This window comes from Chlamydotis macqueenii, chromosome 6 (assembly GCF_036417535.1).
Source record: "Chlamydotis macqueenii isolate bChlMac1 chromosome 6, bChlMac1.mat, whole genome shotgun sequence".
Classification (NCBI taxonomy): domain Eukaryota; kingdom Metazoa; phylum Chordata; class Aves; order Otidiformes; family Otididae; genus Chlamydotis; species Chlamydotis macqueenii.
In genome coordinates this window covers 40,664,273-40,682,763 of record NC_141561.1, presented here as the reverse complement: position 1 = coordinate 40,682,763, position 18,491 = coordinate 40,664,273, and the positions used below count along the sequence as shown (strand labels likewise).

At 63.6% G+C, this 18,491-nt stretch overlaps 2 protein-coding genes across 2 annotated transcripts; both read right to left on the bottom strand.

Annotated features, from left to right (window-relative positions):
- Nucleotides 1-399: 399 nt before the first annotated feature.
- Nucleotides 400-8,846, bottom strand: LOC147600266 (maestro heat-like repeat-containing protein family member 6). The gene is made up of 17 exons (XM_086751208.1): nt 8,759-8,846; nt 6,526-6,587; nt 6,265-6,402; nt 5,924-6,081; nt 5,494-5,641; nt 5,070-5,257; nt 4,844-4,981; nt 4,283-4,397; nt 3,823-3,960; nt 3,378-3,506; nt 2,932-3,243; nt 2,645-2,746; nt 2,217-2,319; nt 1,869-1,928; nt 1,478-1,565; nt 1,032-1,190; nt 400-718 (listed from the first exon to the last, which is right to left on the bottom strand). Exons 1-17 carry the CDS (start codon nt 8,844-8,846, stop codon nt 400-402), a joined length of 2,445 nt encoding a protein of 814 aa, XP_086607334.1.
- A 586-nt stretch (nt 8,847-9,432) lies between these two features.
- On the bottom strand, nt 9,433-17,909 carry LOC147600265 (maestro heat-like repeat-containing protein family member 6). Its single transcript, XM_086751207.1, has 17 exons — nt 17,822-17,909; nt 15,548-15,612; nt 15,287-15,424; nt 14,946-15,103; nt 14,516-14,663; nt 14,092-14,279; nt 13,866-14,003; nt 13,305-13,419; nt 12,845-12,982; nt 12,400-12,528; nt 11,954-12,265; nt 11,677-11,778; nt 11,250-11,352; nt 10,902-10,961; nt 10,511-10,598; nt 10,065-10,223; nt 9,433-9,751 (listed from the first exon to the last, which is right to left on the bottom strand). Exons 1-17 carry the CDS (start codon nt 17,907-17,909, stop codon nt 9,433-9,435), a joined length of 2,448 nt encoding a protein of 815 aa, XP_086607333.1.
- Between the last annotated feature and the right edge of the window lie 582 nt (nt 17,910-18,491).

Here is an 18,491-nt window from a genome sequence, read left to right as displayed (position 1 = left end):
TGGCTGCGCCCTCCTCGGGGAGGAGGTGGGTGGGGCAGCCTGGCCTCCTCTTCAGCAGCAGCCACCCTCTGTGCAGAAAACCTCTACAGATGCTGGCGGGTGGAAATGTTCTGGAAGAAAGCAAGCAAGGTGCGGTGTCAGCCGCTCGCCTCGCTTGCGCACGCTCTGCAGGGCGGTTGTGTGCAGAAGCTGGCTTCTGCAGCCGGGAACCCCTGTTTTCCCTGGGGGCTTGCTGCCTTGCTGCAAAATCAGATGGCTTTTGATCTCAAACGGCAACAGACCCTGGCCAGCAGCAGAGATGCTGATTCTGCTACGCCAACGGGTTGGGCTGCTGCTGTCGGAACATCACCTTCCCCTTGCAGCGCCGCCTGCTCCAGCCCTGCTGCTGGGGGTGCTTCGCTATCCCGGCTTGCCATTCGTCTGCGGGAGGGGCAGACGTTGCCCTTTCCTTAGGCAAAGCGGGCCCATGAGGGGTGCATCAGCCACGGATGGACAGGGCAGCGACAGCCTGAGGAGCTCAGAGGAGCTTTGATCCTGCGGGCTGGTGGGGCGGGCGGGGCTGGCACGTGCCTCCCTGCAGCCGCACCACGGGCGCTGGGCGATGGGCACAGGAGTCAGGCAGGCGTGGCGACGGAGCGGCACAGAGGAACCGTGAACACGCAGGGAGGGAAGTGGGGGGATAAATGTTCCCACGGCGGGGACCAGAGCTGCTCCTCTCCTGCAAGGCGGGAAAAGAGTTGCACGGGGCGCTGAAAGGAGACCGGAGCTGACCTGAGGGCCGTTCTCCTAGATTCTGCCGCCACCTTGTCCTCTGCAGCACTGAGACCCGGGCCAGATAAAGAGTCCCCTGGGTCGCCAGAGGTGAACGCACTTTCAGAACAGGGATCGGCCCCATTGGAGGACCTTTTGCTGTGACCTGGCCTCAATCACCTCAGCACTTGTTGCAAAAGACTCTTGCAGCTGCTCTTGCAGCTCCAGTGCTGTGCGCCAGCGGCGCAGGGACAGAAATGGCCTGGTGCTGTGGGCTGTACCCCATCCACTCCTTGCCACGGGAGCCGTGAGCGCTGCAGAGCGCGTGCCCGGGAGGCAAAAGCTTTTCCTCTCCTTTCCTCTTGCTCTCGCAGGCCGGCGGAGCAGCTGGCGCCTGCGGCCAGGCCACGGGCTGTGGGTATGTCCGCTGCTGCCTCCAGCTGCGGGACAGCGGGCATGACTGGTCACTCTCTCCTGAGGCTCCCGGTTCCTTCAGGGCAGGGCTTTTCCACTCCTTTATTTTCACAACGTAAAGACATGGAGAAGGCAGCTCCTTCTCCACAATCCCGCTCTCAGAGGCCATCCCCCTCCAGGCTCAGGTGGTCCAGCACAGGGAGCTCCTGGGAGCAGCTCCTGGGATCAGCTCCAACAGCACAGCCAGCCAGCGCCCCGGAAAGAAGGCCGCCTCCTCCACAGCCTGTGCAGCAGCCCAGGTCTGGAGGCAGACCTTCTCTCTGCAGCCTGTAGCACCAGCAGCGTTTGAGCTGCCAGGTTGGAGACCGAGAGGCTGGGGTCACTTGTCATGCCTCGAAGGGCTGGAACAGAGAGGAACAGAGGCCAGGTCAGAGCCTGCATCCGCGGGAACCCCAGGAAGCCCTCCTGCCAGGGCCAGCCCACCGCTCTTCCCATGGCCAGGAGGGAGCAGGGGCCAACGGGATCGGCCGGAAGGTGCTGGCCAAAAATACCCCACGTGCCCCTGACATCTCTGCTCTGCCCACGCTGCCCCTCGTCTGTGCAGGGAGCAGAGCCCTCCCGATCGGGGCAGGGATTGCAGCCCCCTGCCCGGATTCTTTCCTCCCCCCAACAGTCCCCGCTGACACCCCGCTGCGCTCACTCACCCTGGTACATGATCTGGAGCTTTACCTGCTCCTTACCACTCCCGTACTGCGCGCCGTGACCTAGGAACACACAGCCCATGAGCAGTCCCGCCAGCCCCAGCAGCACAGCTTCCCCACATCAGCCCAGCTACATGCTTTCCTCCCCTCGGCGGGGCTGAGCCCGGGGCCGTCCCCGAGCGTGACGGCCAAGGGCAGGGGTGGGAGAGGGCGGCAGGGAACCCCACGGCTGCCCCGGCCCCGCGTGGGGCACCTGGGGCTCCACAGCCCATTCCTGCTGCCGCTGCAGCAGCCCGGGCTGGGGCCAAGCTGCAGTGGGGCAGGGAGGGACCCCGGGGAGTTGTGGCTCACCAATGAACCTGATGGCCGCCTCTCGCATGGACTCCTGCGGGCTCTGCAGGTACTGCAGCGCCTGCAGCAGGTACTCGTCTGCCCTGCTGCCGTATTCTGCCAGCTGGAGAGAGCGCAAGGGAAAGGAGGGAAAGGTTGGCACAGGATGTCCCCCTTGGCTGGGCGGCACCTGCACGCAGGACCGGCCTCCCCTGCCGGGACACCCACAGCAAATCCCAGCCAGCAGCCGGCTGGTGCCGGGCTTGGGGAGGAAGAGGAGCCTGGAGAAGAGCCCGCGGGGCCGCACGCCTGAGGAAGGCAGCGTGCGTGGGGTGCAGGCTGGCAGCAGTGGGCAGGGGCACAGCTGCCAGCACCACACACTGGGCAGTGCGGACAGGGGGCTTGTCCAGCCTGGCGCTGGGGCTCTGGGGCTCTGGGGCCATCCTTACCAGGCACTGGCCGACCTCCCATATCTGCTGCCTCTTTAGCACCTCCCTGAGATTCATCTTCTTCAGGAACTTGCTGGCTTCATTCAGGGTTTCCCAAGAGGCCTGCAGAGCAGCAGAGACTGGGAGATGGCACCGCTGCCCAGGGCACAGGACCTGCGTCCCCTGCACCTGGCCAAGGCTCAGGGCCTCTCCTGGCCGCTGCTGGGAAGATGCAGCAGCTGACAAAGGTGTCTGCCGGCGCGTTCGGTGCCCGGGCCCAGGAGTGGGACAACCCCCAACCCGGGCACCTGGTGCTGCCGGGGCAGCGGGACAGAGCTCCCCCAGAGCTGCTGCTCTGGAGCCAGGGCCAGGAGGAGGCTGGAGCGCTGCAGCCCGCGAGGCACCGGGACAGGAGGCAGCCGAGCCACCTCCCGCGGGGACCCCAGCAGGTCAGAAATCCTCACCTCTGCCACGGTCCGGTTCTTGTCATTCAAGTGGCAGAGCAGCGGGATCAGGCTCTTGTGCACCTCCGCCTTCAGTGGATCTTTTCCCTGCTGCTCTACGGACATCATCACATATCCAAAGACTTTGATGGAGAGCAGTCGCACGTTCTTCGATTCCTGGATGAAGGAAGAGGGCAAGAGCTGAGCACCAGCTGCTCCAGGCCCACCACACATCATGGGTCTGAAAAGCCACAGGGCACAAAGTTTCTGGGCAGCAGCCAGCGCCCGTGGTGGGGGGCTCAAAGCCTTACGTTGTCGAAGAGTGGCCGGAGCCGCTCAGCCAGCTGCAGCGCGATGTTGCTGGGAATTGGCACGTCCATTGCCAGGAGCATCTCGCTGAGCACAGACAGGGTCTTCTCAACTACTTCGGTGTCTGCATCCTGAAGTAGCAATACGAGCCTCGGAAATAGGCACTGCATTTTTTGGACCTGTGTGGAACACAGTGCTGTGTTGTGAAGCCCAAAAAGGCTGCACGGACAAAACCACTGCAGCAGTTTGAGCCCACGCTGCTGCCTCGGGAGCCAGGTGCAAAGGCCTGCCCCGAAGGACTCGGGCAGGTGAACGGGGAGGCAGGAGCGTTGGGAGCAGCTACCACAGCTCCCAAGGCCCAGCCAAGCCCAAGCGACTCTGCTACCCAGCACCCCGTGCCCAGCCCCACGTCGCCAGCACAGCTTCAGCCGGCTGCCCCCTGCTCACCATCACGGGGGTCTTGCAGAGCTCGACGAGGCCTCTGAGCACCAGGCGACGCATCACTGTGCACTCGCTGTGCAGGAACCTTGGGGCGAGCTGCAGGATCTGGTCACCCCAGCTGCTTATGTCAGGGTAGGCCAGGAACTAAAACACACGGAGCAGTGAGAGGGGTGCCTGGCCGGCACCCAGCACCACGCAGGGCTGGGTCCAGCCAGGAGCAGAGGGCACGGGCGCCGTCCCAGGCAGCCCAGCCCAAAGGCAGCAGCGGCTGCAGAGCCCCTGGGGCACATGGCGCAGGTCGCTCGCCCACTCCGCTGTGCCTCCCAGCCCTCGGCAGCCTCTGATCGCTCGCCAGAGCTCCCCCTCTGCCCCAGCTCCATCGGCTGGGCTGCCCCGCAGCTGCTGCTGCCACAGGGCAGCGTGGTGGGAGGCAGCTCAGCGAGGCAGCGCTCCCCATCTGGCTCACCTCCACAAGGAATGTCATGGCGGGCATCTCCCAGCGTGGCTCCTTCCGGCTGAGCAGCTCCACCAGGTAGTTTGCAATCCAGCGACGGAAGCGTGTGGATAAAATACGCATCTCTCTGGTGGAGGGGATAAGGAACTGTTGGTCCCGAGCTACGCTCGCAAACCAGGAGGCTCCTTTTGGGGAAAGAACTGGAAAAACGCCCTACCATGCCCCAAAGCCTTCCCTTCTGAGGAGACCCCTTTCAGCCCACGGGCGACTCATCACCCCCAGGCTCTGCCCCCGGCCCTCACTGCCTCCTGCCCTGCATCGGCGGGCTGCCCTCGCTGGGGCTGCCTGCAGACAGAGCCCCTGCTCCCTGCCGTCAGCCCAGGCCCCTCCGGAGGGGACGCTGGCGCTCTGGGAGGTGGCTGCTCCTGTGCCCCCACCTCTCCCAGGCTTTTCCAGTCTGCTGGGCCATCCCTCGCTGACAAGTCCCTCTCACCCACGACCAAGGGGATTGTGTGGGGCGCCCCGTCTGCAGGGCAGAAATGGGCGGGGGGGTGGGGAGAAGGGGGCTCTCACCTGGCCAGCAGACCCATTGCGCAGTGCTGGGTCTCAGCGTTGAGGAGCGTGTCCCAGCCATGCTTCCGTTGGACGTCAAACACCACGTTCTCATAGCCAACGCGGCAGAGCAGCGCTTTGACAGTCAGCACTGCAAACCTGTGTGCACAGCAAAGGCCAGGTCACACCGGGAGCCCTGGCCCCAGCTCCAGGGCCGTGGGGGCACGGGAGGACTGGGATGGGGCACCTTTTAGGGTGTGTGGGAAGGCCATCTTCCTCCCGGCATTCCCTCCAGAAGGTTTCAACCTTCCCTGGCATCTGCTCTGTGATGAAGAAAATTTGGAAGAGCAGAAGCAGGAAGAGGCGAGGGAAATGCATCACCAATGCCCCTGGGCACCCGGGCAGTCGGAGGATCTCCCGCAGCGCCCTGGTTGCCTGCAGAAAACAAAGCACCCAGAGAGAGCACTCAGTGCCGAAATATCCCTGTGGCGGGGCCCTAGCGTGGGAGGGGGAGGCTCGGGCGCTGGCCTGGGCCGTGGGAGACGCAGGGGGAGCATGTGGCCTCGTGCCCCCTCAGCCTGCCCCTAAGCCAGGTTTCCGGCCCACGCTGAGACAGAGCGATGCAGGGGAGCGTGGAGAGCCGCCCGGAGAGGCACAGTCCAGAAACTCACGGCCAGGGCAAAGACACCCGTGCTGTCCCCATCGGAGGTGGACGTGCTGTGCATTGGCCAGTCCTCCAGCACGCAGAGCAGCTCCAGCAGCACCTTCTCCGCAGTCCTGCCCGAGGAGACCATCGCCCTCCACATGGTCGCAGCAGCTCTGCAGGCCCAGAGCTCTGTGTTAGCGGGGTCTCGGCCACAGCGCCCTGGCCTGGGCAACCACCGGCTGCCAGCCTGCCCCTGCGGGCAGGAAGGCGGCCGAGCACCGGTGCCTTGAGGGGCAGGGAGGGAGCGTGGCAGAGGGCTGTGGGCTGGGATGTCAGGGCTGGGAAACGGAGGGTCAGCAGTGCCCCAAAAATCTCTGCCTGTCTGGCAGCCCCCGTGGGACAGGCTCGACAGAGGCTGGTGAGCCCTGAGCCCTCAAGGCAGGTGTGCCCCGTACCTGTCGCATGATGGGGCACAGCGCAGGAGGGTCACCACCACATCCCGGGGGTGCGCGTGGGTCAGCTCCTGAAGGGTGTTGTCCCACTGGTCCTCGGCAGACACATCCGTGCTGGACGTGAGCCGCCGGTAGATGCGCCTCACAGTCCCGGGCACCTGGAGGAGACACGGCTGAGAGATGGAGTGCTGCCAGAGCCAGCCATTTCCCCAGCTGCCCCCGGGATGTGCTTCCCTTCCCGCCGCACTGTGCTGGCCTAAAAGGCTGTTGGGTGCCCAGGGGACCCGGCGTCAGGGGGCACACAAGCCCTGGGGAGCTCGAGCCCCGGCCAAAGGCCACTTATGCTCCAAGCAGGAGGTGTCACTTTCCAGAGGCACATCCAGCACGGCCGCACAAGCCTCTGCATTGCAGGACTCAGAGTCTGCCCTGCCCTTGACGGCCGTGACAGTGGTGCCTTCCTGCTCAGTGAGGCTGAGGGATTCCTAAAACATTTGCAGGAGAAGGAAGGGCGGGGAAGAGAGAGATGTCACCCCAAGTGCCCTGACGGCAGTGCTTGGCTGAGCAGCCAGAGCAGCCCCAGCCCAGGCGGGGATGGCTGTGGGTACCTGTGCTGTCCAGTAGAAGAGGGTACGGGTGTCCTCCTGCTCCTCCTCCGACAAGTCCCAGCCTGGATGTGGCAAAGACAGAGCACAGACAGAGCTGAGGGGCTGCGGGAGAGGCTGGAGAACAGAGGCGAGCCCCGCGCTGCCCGGGCAGGGCCAGTCCCGGGGCAGGGGCTGGTGGGGACGCTGACCCCCGTCTCTCTGCCCACGTGTTGGGGCTGGGGGTGCCCAGTGGATGGAGCATGGCCGGAGCCAGCCGTGGGGAACAGCCCCATACCCTCTTCCCGTGGGAATGGCCACGGGGGATGGGATGGGGCCAAGGCGGCAGCAGCCACGAGCCCTGTGTCCCAGCTCAGCCACTCACCTGCGTGCAGCGACTGGACCTCCTCCACCTCATCAGGCTGCCGTGCTGGGGCAGCCCCAGCACCTTCCTCCTCCTCCTCCTCCTTCCCAAGCCAGGCCAGCCTGGGCTCGCTGGGCGGTCTCTCCGCCATCCCGCTGAGGCCTGGCCGCGAGGGCTCCTGTCCCAGGGACGAGAGACGCCTCGGAAAAGCACCACGGACGTGGGTCGGCAGGGAACAAGGTGGCTGCACAGGAGCTCCTTGCACCCCAATTCCGTCCCGTCCTGTCCCGTCGCGCCCTCCAGGCACTGTGGGGTGCTCCCTCTGACGCCAACAGCTGTATCGCCAAGGGCGCTGTGACACACTGCCACGTGCCATCCAATCGGCAGCGCCCATATCACGGCGGGTCACAAAGGGCCCTGTGACGCACTGCAGCGTGCCCCGCCCTGGGGACCCCCGAGTCCGCCTCGCAGCACAAACCCTTTTTTGCGCTCACTACAAAATCGGTATTCTCACGGTAGCAATAATGTTTCCCTACGTATTGTAAATAACATTGCTCCAGTGAGGGCACCGCGTTTGAATGGGCTTCGTTCGTGTTGCTTTTGAACGTCTTGGATTAATGCTCTGGGACACAGCAACGCGCAGTCAGGTTCTGGGTGCGCTGTCCTTGGGCCCTTGGTTCAACGGCCGCCGTCACTGGCAAAGAGTCCTCCCGCAGACACGAAGCTCCACGTGCGAGAGGGGCGTAGCTGGCCGTGCTCGCTGCATCCTCGCGTTCCGCCTGCGTCCCTCGGCCCCACCTTCTCAGTTCTGCCGAGGGTTTTGCTGTAGTCAACCCTGTGACTGTCACATTGAAGGGACAGACTAAGGGCATTTATTTTTTAAAAAATATCTGTAGGGTAATTGCGCTGGCTTTGTGTAGCGGGGGGAATACAGTGGCAGCTGCTGCGAGGAGCTGCTGGAAGTTTCCCCTTTGTGCGGTGGGCCCAGCCGGGTCTAGGGTGGACCTGCCGCTGGGCAAGGCCGAGGCAATTGGCGACAGTGCTAATGCCTCTGTGGTAATGTCTTTAACAAGGGGAAAATAAAAAAAACAAAGTGAAGAAGCAGAAGCGGGGGTATAGAGATGGAGGCGTGAGCCTGGTGGGCCTGGCAGGCCTCAATCTCTGTCCTCTCGCCAGCGGCCGCCTGGGCCCAACTCGGCCAGGAGAAGTGAAGAGAGGAGATGTGAAGAGAAGCTGAGAGGCGTCTGCCTGAGCCGATTGTGAAGGATTTCTGGTGAGAGGAAGGGCTGCGGGTCCCAAGGGCAGTGAGGATGGAGGAGGAAGAGAAAAGTGCCTGTGGGCCGGGATTCCCCTGCAGCCCGTGGTGCAGCCCATGGTGAGGCCGGCTGTGCCCCTGCAGCCCGGGGAGCCCACGGAGGAGCAGAGATCCCCCCGCAGCCCGGGGAGCCCACGGAGGAGCAGAGATCCCCCTGCAGCCCGGGGAGGACCCCACGCCGGGGCACAGGAAGAATGTGAGGAGTTCTTCCCCCGAGGAGGAAGGAGCAGCGGAAAACAGTGTGTGACGAACTGAGCGCAGACCCCATGCCCTGTTCCCCATGTGCTGCTCGAGGGGGTTGAGATAATTTGGAATGAACTTTAGCCCAGGAACAGGCAGGGGTAGGGGAAGATTTTTTCCTCTCTCTCATTATCCTACTTTGTTTTTTTTTTTGTTCTATTCCATCTCCCCCATTTCCTCGCAGGCTGGGGGATCAGTGAGAGACTGCGTAGCTTGGTCCCGTGTGGGGCTGAACTGTGACAGCAGTGTACGGCTGACAGCCCCTGGTCCTCACAGAAACAGCCAGCAAATCCATAAGATGTCTTTTTGGGCAAGAAAAATGCACCTCTCGCCCTCACGTGTGACAGCTCGTTCAAGGGCTTTGCCACGAGACGACGAGCAGCAAACCTCTGTGTGGCACAAAAGATTTCCATGGTCACTCCCCATCTCCCCACGATCAAGTATTGCAAGGACTCCATGGTTTAAAGCTCTTGTTTTTCATACAATTCACCAGATCAGCGCAGCCCTTTGTGGACTCCTGGCTCCATCTGAACTGTGCTGCAGGATCTCTGGCACCTCTGAGAGCAGTTGCATTTTGGCAGCTGCCTATTTTCTGGCAGCGACCCTGCCTGGCTGGCTGCACCCTCCTCGGGGAGGAGGTGGGTGGGGCAGCCTGGCCTCCTCTTCAGCAGCAGCCACCCTCTATGCAGAAAACCTCTACAGATGCTGGCGGGTGGAAATGTTCTGGAAGAAAGCAAGCAAGGTGCGGTGTCAGCCGCTCGCCTCGCTTGCGCACGCTCTGCAGGGCGGTTGTGTGCAGAAGCCGGCTTCTGCAGCCGGGAACCCCTGTTTTCCCTGGGGGCTTGCTGCCTTGCTGCAAAATCAGATGGCTTTTGATCTCAAACGGCAACAGACCCTGGCCAGCAGCAGAGATGCTGATTCTGCTACGCCAACGGGTTGGGCTGCTGCTGTCGGAACATCACCTTCCCCTTGCAGCGCCGCCTGCTCCAGCCCTGCTGCTGGGGGTGCTTCGCTATCCCGGCTTGCCATTCGTCTGCGGGAGGGGCAGACGTTGCCCTTTCCTTAGGCAAAGCGGGCCCATGAGGGGTGCATCGGCCACGGATGGACAGGGCAGCGACAGCCTGAGGAGCTCAGAGGAGCTTTGATCCTGCGGGCTGGTGGGGCGGGCGGGGCTGGCACGTGCCTCCCTGCAGCCGCACCACGGGCGCTGGGCGATGGGCACAGGAGTCAGGCAGGCGTGGCGACGGAGCGGCACAGAGGAACCGTGAACACGCAGGGAGGGAAGTGGGGGGATAAATGTTCCCACGGCGGGGACCAGAGCTGCTCCTCTCCTGCAAGGCGGGAAAAGAGTTGCACGGGGCGCTGAAAGGAGACCGGAGCTGACCTGAGGGCCGTTCTCCTAGATTCTGCCGCCACCTTGTCCTCTGCAGCACTGAGACCCGGGCCAGATAAAGAGTCTCCTGGGTCGCCAGAGGTGAACGCACTTTCAGAACAGGGATCGGCCCCATTGGAGGACCTTTTGCTGTGACCTGGCCTCAATCACCTCAGCACTTGTTGCAAAAGACTCTTGCAGCTGCTCTTGCAGCTCCAGTGCTGTGCGCCAGCGGCGCAGGGACAGAAATGGCCTGGTGCTGTGGGCTGTACCCCATCCACTCCTTGCCACGGGAGCCGTGAGCGCTGCAGAGCGCGTGCCCGGGAGGCAAAAGCTTTTCCTCTCCTTTCCTCTTGCTCTCGCAGGCCGGCGGAGCAGCTGGCGCCTGCGGCCAGGCCACGGGCTGTGGGTATGTCCGGTGCTGCCTCCAGCTGCGGGACAGCGGGCATGACTGGTCACTCTCTCCTGAGGCTCCCGGTTCCTTCAGGGCAGGGCTTTTACACTCCTTTATTTCCACAACGTAAAGACATGGAGAAGGCAGCTCCTTCTCCACAATCCCGCTCTCAGAGGCCATCCCCCTCCAGGCTCAGGTGGTCCAGCACAGGGAGCTCCTGGGAGCAGCTCCTGGGATCAGCTCCAACAGCACAGCCAGCCAGCGCCCCGGAAAGAAGGCCGCCTCCTCCACAGCCTGTGCAGCAGCCCAGGTCTGGAGGCAGACCTTCTCTCTGCAGCCTGTAGCACCAGCAGCGTTTGAGCTGCCAGGTTGGAGACCGAGAGGCTGGGGTCACTTGTCATGCCTCGAAGGGCTGGAACAGAGAGGAACAGAGGCCAGGTCAGAGCCTGCATCCGCGGGGACCCCAGGAAGCCCTCCTGCCAGGGCCAGCCCACCGCTCTTCCCATGGCCAGGAGGGAGCAGGGGCCAACGGGATCGGCCGGAAGGTGCTGGCCAAAAATACCCCACGTGCCCCTGACATCTCTGCTCTGCCCACGCTGCCCCTCGTCTGTGCAGGGAGCAGAGCCCTCCCGATCGGGGCAGGGATTGCTGCCCCCTGCCCGGATTCTTTCCTCCCCCCAACAGTCCCCGCTGACACCCCGCTGCGCTCACTCACCCTGGTACATGATCTGGAGCTTTACCTGCTCCTTACCACTCCCGTACTGCGCGCCGTGACCTAGGAACACACAGCCCATGAGCAGTCCCGCCAGCCCCAGCAGCACAGCTTCCCCACATCAGCCCAGCTACACGCTTTCCTCCCCTCGGCGGGGCTGAGCCCGGGGCCGTCCCCGAGCGTGACGGCCAAGGGCAGGGGTGGGAGAGGGCGGCAGGGAGCCCCACGGCTGCCCCGGCCCCGCGTGGGGCACCTGGGGCTCCACAGCCCATTCCTGCTGCCGCTGCAGCAGCCGGGGCTGGGGCCAAGCTGCAGTGGGGCAGGGAGGGACCCCGGGGAGTTGTGGCTCACCAATGAACCTGATGGCCGCCTCTCGCATGGACTCCTGCGGGCTCTGCAGGTACTGCAGCGCCTGCAGCAGGTACTCGTCTGCCCTGCTGCCGTACTCTGCCAGCTGGAGAGAGCGCAAGGGAAAGGAGGGAAAGGTTGGCACAGGATGTCCCCCTTGGCCAGGCGGCACCTGCACGCAGGACCGGCCTCCCCTGCCGGGACACCCACGGCAAAGCCCAGCCAGCAGCCGGCTGGTGCCGGGCTTGGGGAGGAAGAGGAGCCTGGAGAAGAGCCCGCGGGGCCGCACGCCTGAGGAAGGCAGCGTGCATGGGGTGCAGGCTGGCAGCAGTGGGCGGGGGCACAGCTGCCAGCACCACACGCTGGGCAGTGCGGACAGGGGGCTTGTCCAGCCTGGCGCTGGGGCTCTGGGGTCTGGGGCCATCCTTACCAGGCACTGGCCGACCTCCCATATCTGCTGCCTCTTTAGCACCTCCCTGAGATTCATCTTCTTCAGGAACTTGCTGGCTTCATTCAGGGTTTCCCAAGAGGCCTGCAGAGCAGCAGAGACTGGGAGATGGCACCGCTGCCCAGGGCACAGGACCTGCGTCCCCTGCACCTGGCCAAGGCTCCTGGCCGCTGCTGGGAAGATGCAGCAGCTGACAAAGGTGTCTGCCGGCGCGTTCGGTGCCCGGGCCCAGGAGTGGGACAACCCCCAACCCGGGCACCTGGTGCTGCCGGGGCAGCGGGACAGAGCTCCCCCAGAGCTGCTGCTCTGGAGCCAGGGCCAGGAGGAGGCTGGAGCGCTGCAGCCCGCGAGGCACCGGGACAGGAGGCAGCCGAGCCACCTCCCGCGGGGACCCCAGCAGGTCAGAAATCCTCACCTCTGCCACGGTCCGGTTCTTGTCATTCAAGTGGCAGAGCAGCGGGATCAGGCTCTTGTGCACCTCCGCCTTCAGTGGATCTTTTCCCTGCTGCTCTACGGACATCATCACATATCCAAAGACTTTGATGGAGAGCAGTCGCACGTTCTTCGATTCCTGGATGAAGGAAGAGGGCAAGAGCTGAGCACCAGCTGCTCCAGGCCCACCACACATCATGGGTCTGAAAAGCCACAGGGCACAAAGTTTCTGGGCAGCAGCCAGCGCCCGTGGTGGGGGGCTCAAAGCCTTACGTTGTCGAAGAGTGGCCGGAGCCGCTCAGCCAGCTGCAGCGCGATGTTGCTGGGAATTGGCACGTCCATTGCCAGGAGCATCTCGCTGAGCACAGACAGGGTCTTCTCAACTACTTCGGTGTCTGCATCCTGAAGTAGCAATACGAGCCTCGGAAATAGGCACTGCATTTTTTGGACCTGTGTGGAACACAGTGCTGTGTTGTGAAGCCCAAAAAGGCTGCACGGACAAAACCACTGCAGCAGTTTGAGCCCACGCTGCTGCCTCGGGAGCCAGGTGCAAAGGCCTGCCCCGAAGGACTCGGGCAGGTGAACGGGGAGGCAGGAGCGTTGGGAGCAGCTACCACAGCTCCCAAGGCCCAGCCAAGCCCAAGGGACTCTGCTACCCAGCACCCCGTGCCCAGCCCCACGTCGCCAGCACAGCTTCAGCCTGCTGCCCCCTGCTCACCATCACGGGGGTCTTGCAGAGCTCGACGAGGCCTCTGAGCACCAGGCGACGCATCACTGTGCACTCGCTGTGCAGGAACCTTGGGGCGAGCTGCAGGATCTGGTCACCCCAGCTGCTTATGTCAGGGTAGGCCAGGAACTAAAACACACGGAGCAGTGAGAGGGGTGCCTGGCCGGCACCCAGCACCACGCAGGGCTGGGTCCAGCCAGGAGCAGAGGGCACGGGCGCCGTCCCAGGCAGCCCAGCCCAAAGGCAGCAGCGGCTGCAGAGCCCCTGGGGCACATGGCGCAGGTCGCTCGCCCACTCCGCTGTGCCTCCCAGCCCTCGGCAGCCTCTGATCGCTCGCCAGAGCTCCCCCTCTGCCCCAGCTCCATCGGCTGGGCTGCCCCGCAGCTGCTGCTGCCACAGGGCAGCGTGGTGGGAGGCAGCTCAGCGAGGCAGCGCTCCCCATCTGGCTCACCTCCACAAGGAATGTCATGGCGGGCATCTCCCAGCGTGGCTCCTTCCGGCTGAGCAGCTCCACCAGGTAGTTTGCAATCCAGCGACGGAAGCGTGTGGATAAAATACGCATCTCTCTGGTGGAGGGGATAAGGAACTCTTGGTCCCGAGCTACGCTCGCAAACCAGGAGGCTCCTTTTGGGGAAAGAACTGGAAAAACGCCCTACCATGCCCCAAAGCCTTCCCTTCTGAGGAGACCCCTTTCAGCCCACGGGCGACTCATCACCCCCAGGCTCTGCCCCCGGCCCTCACTGCCTCCTGCCCTGCATCGGCGGGCTGCCCTCGCTGGGGCTGCCTGCAGACAGAGCCCCTGCTCCCTGCCGTCAGCCCAGGCCCCTCCGGAGGGGACGCTGGCGCTCTGGGAGGTGGCTGCTCCTGTGCCCCCACCTCTCCCAGGCTTTTCCAGTCTGCTGGGCCATCCCTCGCTGACAAGTCCCTCTCACCCACGACCAAGGGGATTGTGTGGGGCGCCCCGTCTGCAGGGCAGAAATGGGCGGGGGGGTGGGGAGAAGGGGGCTCTCACCTGGCCAGCAGACCCATTGCGCAGTGCTGGGTCTCAGCGTTGAGGAGCGTGTCCCAGCCATGCTTCCGTTGGACGTCAAACACCACGTTCTCATAGCCAACGCGGCAGAGCAGCGCTTTGACAGTCAGCACTGCAAACCTGTGTGCACAGCAAAGGCCAGGTCACACCGGGAGCCCTGGCCCCAGCTCCAGGGCCGTGGGGGCACGGGAGGACTGGGATGGGGCACCTTTTAGGGTGTGTGGGAAGGCCATCTTCCTCCCGGCATTCCCTCCAGAAGGTTTCAACCTTCCCTGGCATCTGCTCTGTGATGAAGAAAATTTGGAAGAGCAGAAGCAGGAAGAGGCGAGGGAAATGCATCACCAATGCCCCTGGGCACCCGGGCAGTCGGAGGATCTCCCGCAGCGCCCTGGTTGCCTGCAGAAAACAAAGCACCCAGAGAGAGCACTCAGTGCCGAAATATCCCTGTGGCGGGGCCCCAGCGTGGGAGGGGGAGGCTCGGGCGCTGGCCTGGGCCGTGGGAGACGCAGGGGGAGCATGTGGCCTCGTGCCCCCTCAGCCTGCCCCTAAGCCAGGTTTCCGGCCCACGCTGAGACAGAGCGATGCAGGGGAGCGTGGAGAGCCGCCCGGAGAGGCACAGTCCAGAAACTCACGGCCAGGGCAAAGACACCCGTGCTGTCCCCGTCGGAGGTGGACGTGCTGTGCATTGGCCAGTCCTCCAGCACACAGAGCAGCTCCAGCAGCACCTTCTCCGCAGTCCTGCCCGAGGAGACCATCGCCCTCCACATGGTCGCAGCAGCTCTGCAGGCCCAGAGCTCTGTGTTAGCGGGGTCTCGGCCACAGCGCCCTGGCCTGGGCAACCACCGGCTGCCAGCCTGCCCCTGCGGGCAGGAAGGCGGCCGAGCACCGGTGCCTTGAGGGGCAGGGAGGGAGCGTGGCAGAGGGCTGTGGGCTGGGATGTCAGGGCTGGGAAACGGAGGGTCAGCAGTGCCCCAAAAATCTCTGCCTGTCTGGCAGCCCCCGTGGGACAGGCTCGACAGAGGCTGGTGAGCCCTGAGCCCTCAAGGCAGGTGTGCCCCGTACCTGTCGCATGATGGGGCACAGCGCAGGAGGGTCATCACCACATCCCGGGGGTGCGCGTGGGTCAGCTCCTGAAGGGTGTTGTCCCACTGGTCCTCGGCAGACACATCCGTGCTGGACGTGAGCCGCCGGTAGATGCGCCTCACAGTCCCGGGCACCTGGAGGAGACACGGCTGAGAGATGGAGTGCTGCCAGAGCCAGCCATTTCCCCAGCTGCCCCCGGGATGTGCTTCCCTTCCCGCCGCACTGTGCTGGCCTAAAAGGCTGTTGGGTGCCCAGGGGACCCAGCGTCAGGGGGCACACAAGCCCTGGGGAGCTCGAGCCCCGGTCAAAGGCCACTTATGCTCCAAGCAGGAGGTGTCACTTTCCAGAGGCACATCCAGCACGGCCGCACAAGCCTCTGCATTGCAGGACTCAGAGTCTGCCCTGCCCTTGACGGCCGTGACAGTGGTGCCTTCCTGCTCAGTGAGGCTGAGGGATTCCTAAAACATTTGCAGGAGAAGGAAGGGCGGGGAAGAGAGAGATGTCACCCCAAGTGCCCTGACGGCAGTGCTTGGCTGAGCAGCCAGAGCAGCCCCAGCCCAGGCGGGGATGGCTGTGGGTACCTGTGCTGTCCAGTAGAAGAGGGTACGGGTGTCCTCCTGCTCCTCCTCTTCCGACAAGTCCCAGCCTGGATGTGGCAAAGACAGAGCACAGGCAGAGCTGAGGGGCTGCGGGAGAGGCTGGAGAACAGAGGCGAGCCCCGCGCTGCCCGGGCAGGGCCAGTCCCGGGGCAGGGGCTGGTGGGGACGCTGACCCCCGTCTCTCTGCCCACGTGTTGGGGCTGGGGGTGCCCAGTGGATGGAGCATGGCCGGAGCCAGCCGTGGGGAACAGCCCCATACCCTCTTCCCGTGGGAATGGCCACGGGGGATGGGATGGGGCCAAGGCGGCAGCAGCCACGAGCCCTGTGTCCCAGCTCAGCCACTCACCTGCGTGCAGCGACTGGACCTCCTCCACCTCATCAGGCTGCCGTGCTGGGGCAGCCCCAGCACCTTCCTCCTCCTCCTCCTCCTTCCCAAGCCAGGCCAGCCTGGGCTCGCTGGGCGGTCTCTCCGCCATCCCGCTGAGGCCTGGCCGCGAGGGCTCCTGTCCCAGGGACGAGAGACGCCTCGGAAAAGCACCACGGACGTGGGTCGGCAGGGAACAAGGTGGCTGCACAGGAGCTCCTTGCACCCCAATTCCGTCCCGTCCTGTCCCGTCGTGCCCTCCGGGCACTGTGGGGTGCTCCCTCTGACGCCAACAGCTGTATCGCCAAGGGCGCTGTGACACACTGCCACGTGCCATCCAATCGGCAGCGCCCATATCACGGCGGGTCACAAAGGGCCCTGTGACGCACTGCAGCGTGCCCCGCCCTGGGGACCCCCGAGTCCGCCTCGCAGCACAAACCCTTTTTTGCGCTCACTACAAAATCGGTATTCTCACGGTAGCAATAATGTTTCCCTACGTATTGTAAATAACATTGCTCCAGTGAGGGCACCGCGTTTGAATGGGCTTCGTTCGTGTTGCTTTTGAACGTCTTGGATTAATGCTCTGGGACACAGCAACGCGCAGTCAGGTTCTGGGTGCGCTGTCCTTGGGCCCTTGGTTCAACGGCCGCCGTCACTGGCAAAGAGTCCTCCCGCAGACACGAAGCTCCACGTGCGAGAGGGGCGTAGCTGGCCGTGCTCGCTGCATCCTCGCGTTCCGCCTGCGTCCCTCGGCCCCACCTTCTCAGTTCTGCCGAGGGTTTTGCTGTAGTCAACCCTGTGACTGTCACATTGAAGGGACAGACTAAGGGCATTTATTTTTTAAAAAATATCTGTAGGGTAATTGCGCTGGCTTTGTGTAGCGGGGGGAATACAGCGGCAGCTGCTGCGAGGAGCTGCTGGAAGTTTCCCCTTTGTGCGGTGGGCCCAGCCGGGTCTAGGGTGGACCTGCCGCTGGGCAAGGCCGAGGCAATTGGCGACAGTGCTAATGCCTCTGTGGTAATGTCTTTAACAAGGGGAAAATAAAAAAAACAAAGTGAAGAAGCAGAAGCGGGGGTATAGAGATGGAGGCGTGAGCCTGGTGGGCCTGGCAGGCCTCAATCTCTGTCCTCTCGCCAGCGGCCGCCTGGGCCCAACTCGGCCAGGAGAAGTGAAGAGAGGAGATGTGAAGAGAAGCTGAGAGGCGTCTGCCTGAGCCGATTGTGAAGGATTTCTGGTGAGAGGAAGGGCTGCGGGTCCCAAGGGCAGTGAGGATGGAGGAGGAAGAGAAAAGTGCCTGTGGGCCGGGATTCCCCTGCAGCCCGTGGTGCAGCCCATGGTGAGGCCGGCTGTGCCCCTGCAGCCCGGGGAGCCCACGGAGGAGCAGAGATCCCCCCGCAGCCCGGGGAGCCCACGGAGGAGCAGAGATCCCCCCGCAGCCCGGGGAGCCCACGGAGGAGCAGAGATCCCCCTGCAGCCCGGGGAGGACCCCACGCCGGGGCACAGGAAGAATGTGAGGAGTTCTTCCCCCGAGGAGGAAGGAGCAGCGGAAAACAGTGTGTGACGAACTGAGCGCAGACCCCATGCCCTGTTCCCCCTGTGCTGCTCGAGGGGGTTGAGATAATTTGGAATGAACTTTAGCCCAGGAACAGGCAGGGGTAGGGGAAGATTTTTTCCTCTCTCTCATTATCCTACTTTGTTTTTTTTTTTGTTCTATTCCATCTCCCCCATTTCCTCGCAGGCTGGGGGATCAGTGAGAGACTGCGTAGCTTGGTCCCGTGTGGGGCTGAACTGTGACAGCAGTGTACGGCTGACAGCCCCTGGTCCTCACAGAAACAGCCAGCAAATCCATAAGATGTCTTTTTGGGCAAGAAAAATGCACCTCTCGCCCTCACGTGTGACAGCTCGTTCAAGGGCTTTGCCACGAGACGACGAGCAGCAAACCTCTGTGTGGCACAAAAGATTTCCATGGTCACTCCCCATCTCCCCACGATCAAGTATTGCAAGGACTCCATGGTTTAAAGCTCTTGTTTTTCATACAATTCACCAGATCAGCGCAGCCCTTTGTGGACTCCTGGCTCCATCTGAACTGTGCTGCAGGATCTCTGGCACCTCTGAGAGCAGTTGCATTTTGGCAGCTGCCTATTTTCTGGCAGCGACCCTGCCTGGCTGGCTGCACCCTCCTCGGGGAGGAGGTGGGTGGGGCAGCCTGGCCTCCTCTTCAGCAGCAGCCACCCTCTATGCAGAAAACCTCTACAGATGCTGGCGGGTGGAAATGTTCTGGAAGAAAGCAAGCAAGGTGCGGTGTCAGCCGCTCGCCTCGCTTGCGCACGCTCTGCAGGGCGGTTGTGTGCAGAAGCCGGCTTCTGCAGCCGGGAACCCCTGTTTTCCCTGGGGGCTTGCTGCCTTGCTGCAAAATCAGATGGCTTTTGATCTCAAACGGCAACAGACCCTGGCCAGCAGCAGAGATGCTGATTCTGCTACGCCAACGGGTTGGGCTGCTGCTGTCGGAACATCACCTTCCCCTTGCAGCGCCGCCTGCTCCAGCCCTGCTGCTGGGGGTGC

Excerpts from the sequence above, each read along its gene's own strand:
- LOC147600266 (XM_086751208.1), bottom strand. The coding sequence starts at position 8,846 with ATGGGGAGTGACCATGGAAATCTTTTGTGCCACACAGAGGTTTGCTGC. Across the intron at positions 6,403-6,525 it reads TCTTCTACTGGACAGCACAG|GAATCCCTCAGCCTCACTGA; the intron begins GTACCCACAGCC and ends CAAATGTTTTAG. Across the intron at positions 1,191-1,477 it reads CTACAGGCTGCAGAGAGAAG|CTGGAGGCAGCAGCGGACAT; the intron begins GTCTGCCTCCAG and ends GCTGTCCCGCAG.
- LOC147600265 (XM_086751207.1), bottom strand. The coding sequence starts at position 17,909 with ATGGGGAGTGACCATGGAAATCTTTTGTGCCACACAGAGGTTTGCTGC. Across the intron at positions 13,420-13,865 it reads GCAATGGGTCTGCTGGCCAG|AGAGATGCGTATTTTATCCA; the intron begins GTGAGAGCCCCC and ends CCCCTCCACCAG. Across the intron at positions 10,962-11,249 it reads GGCGGCCATCAGGTTCATTG|GTCACGGCGCGCAGTACGGG; the intron begins GTGAGCCACAAC and ends GTGTGTTCCTAG.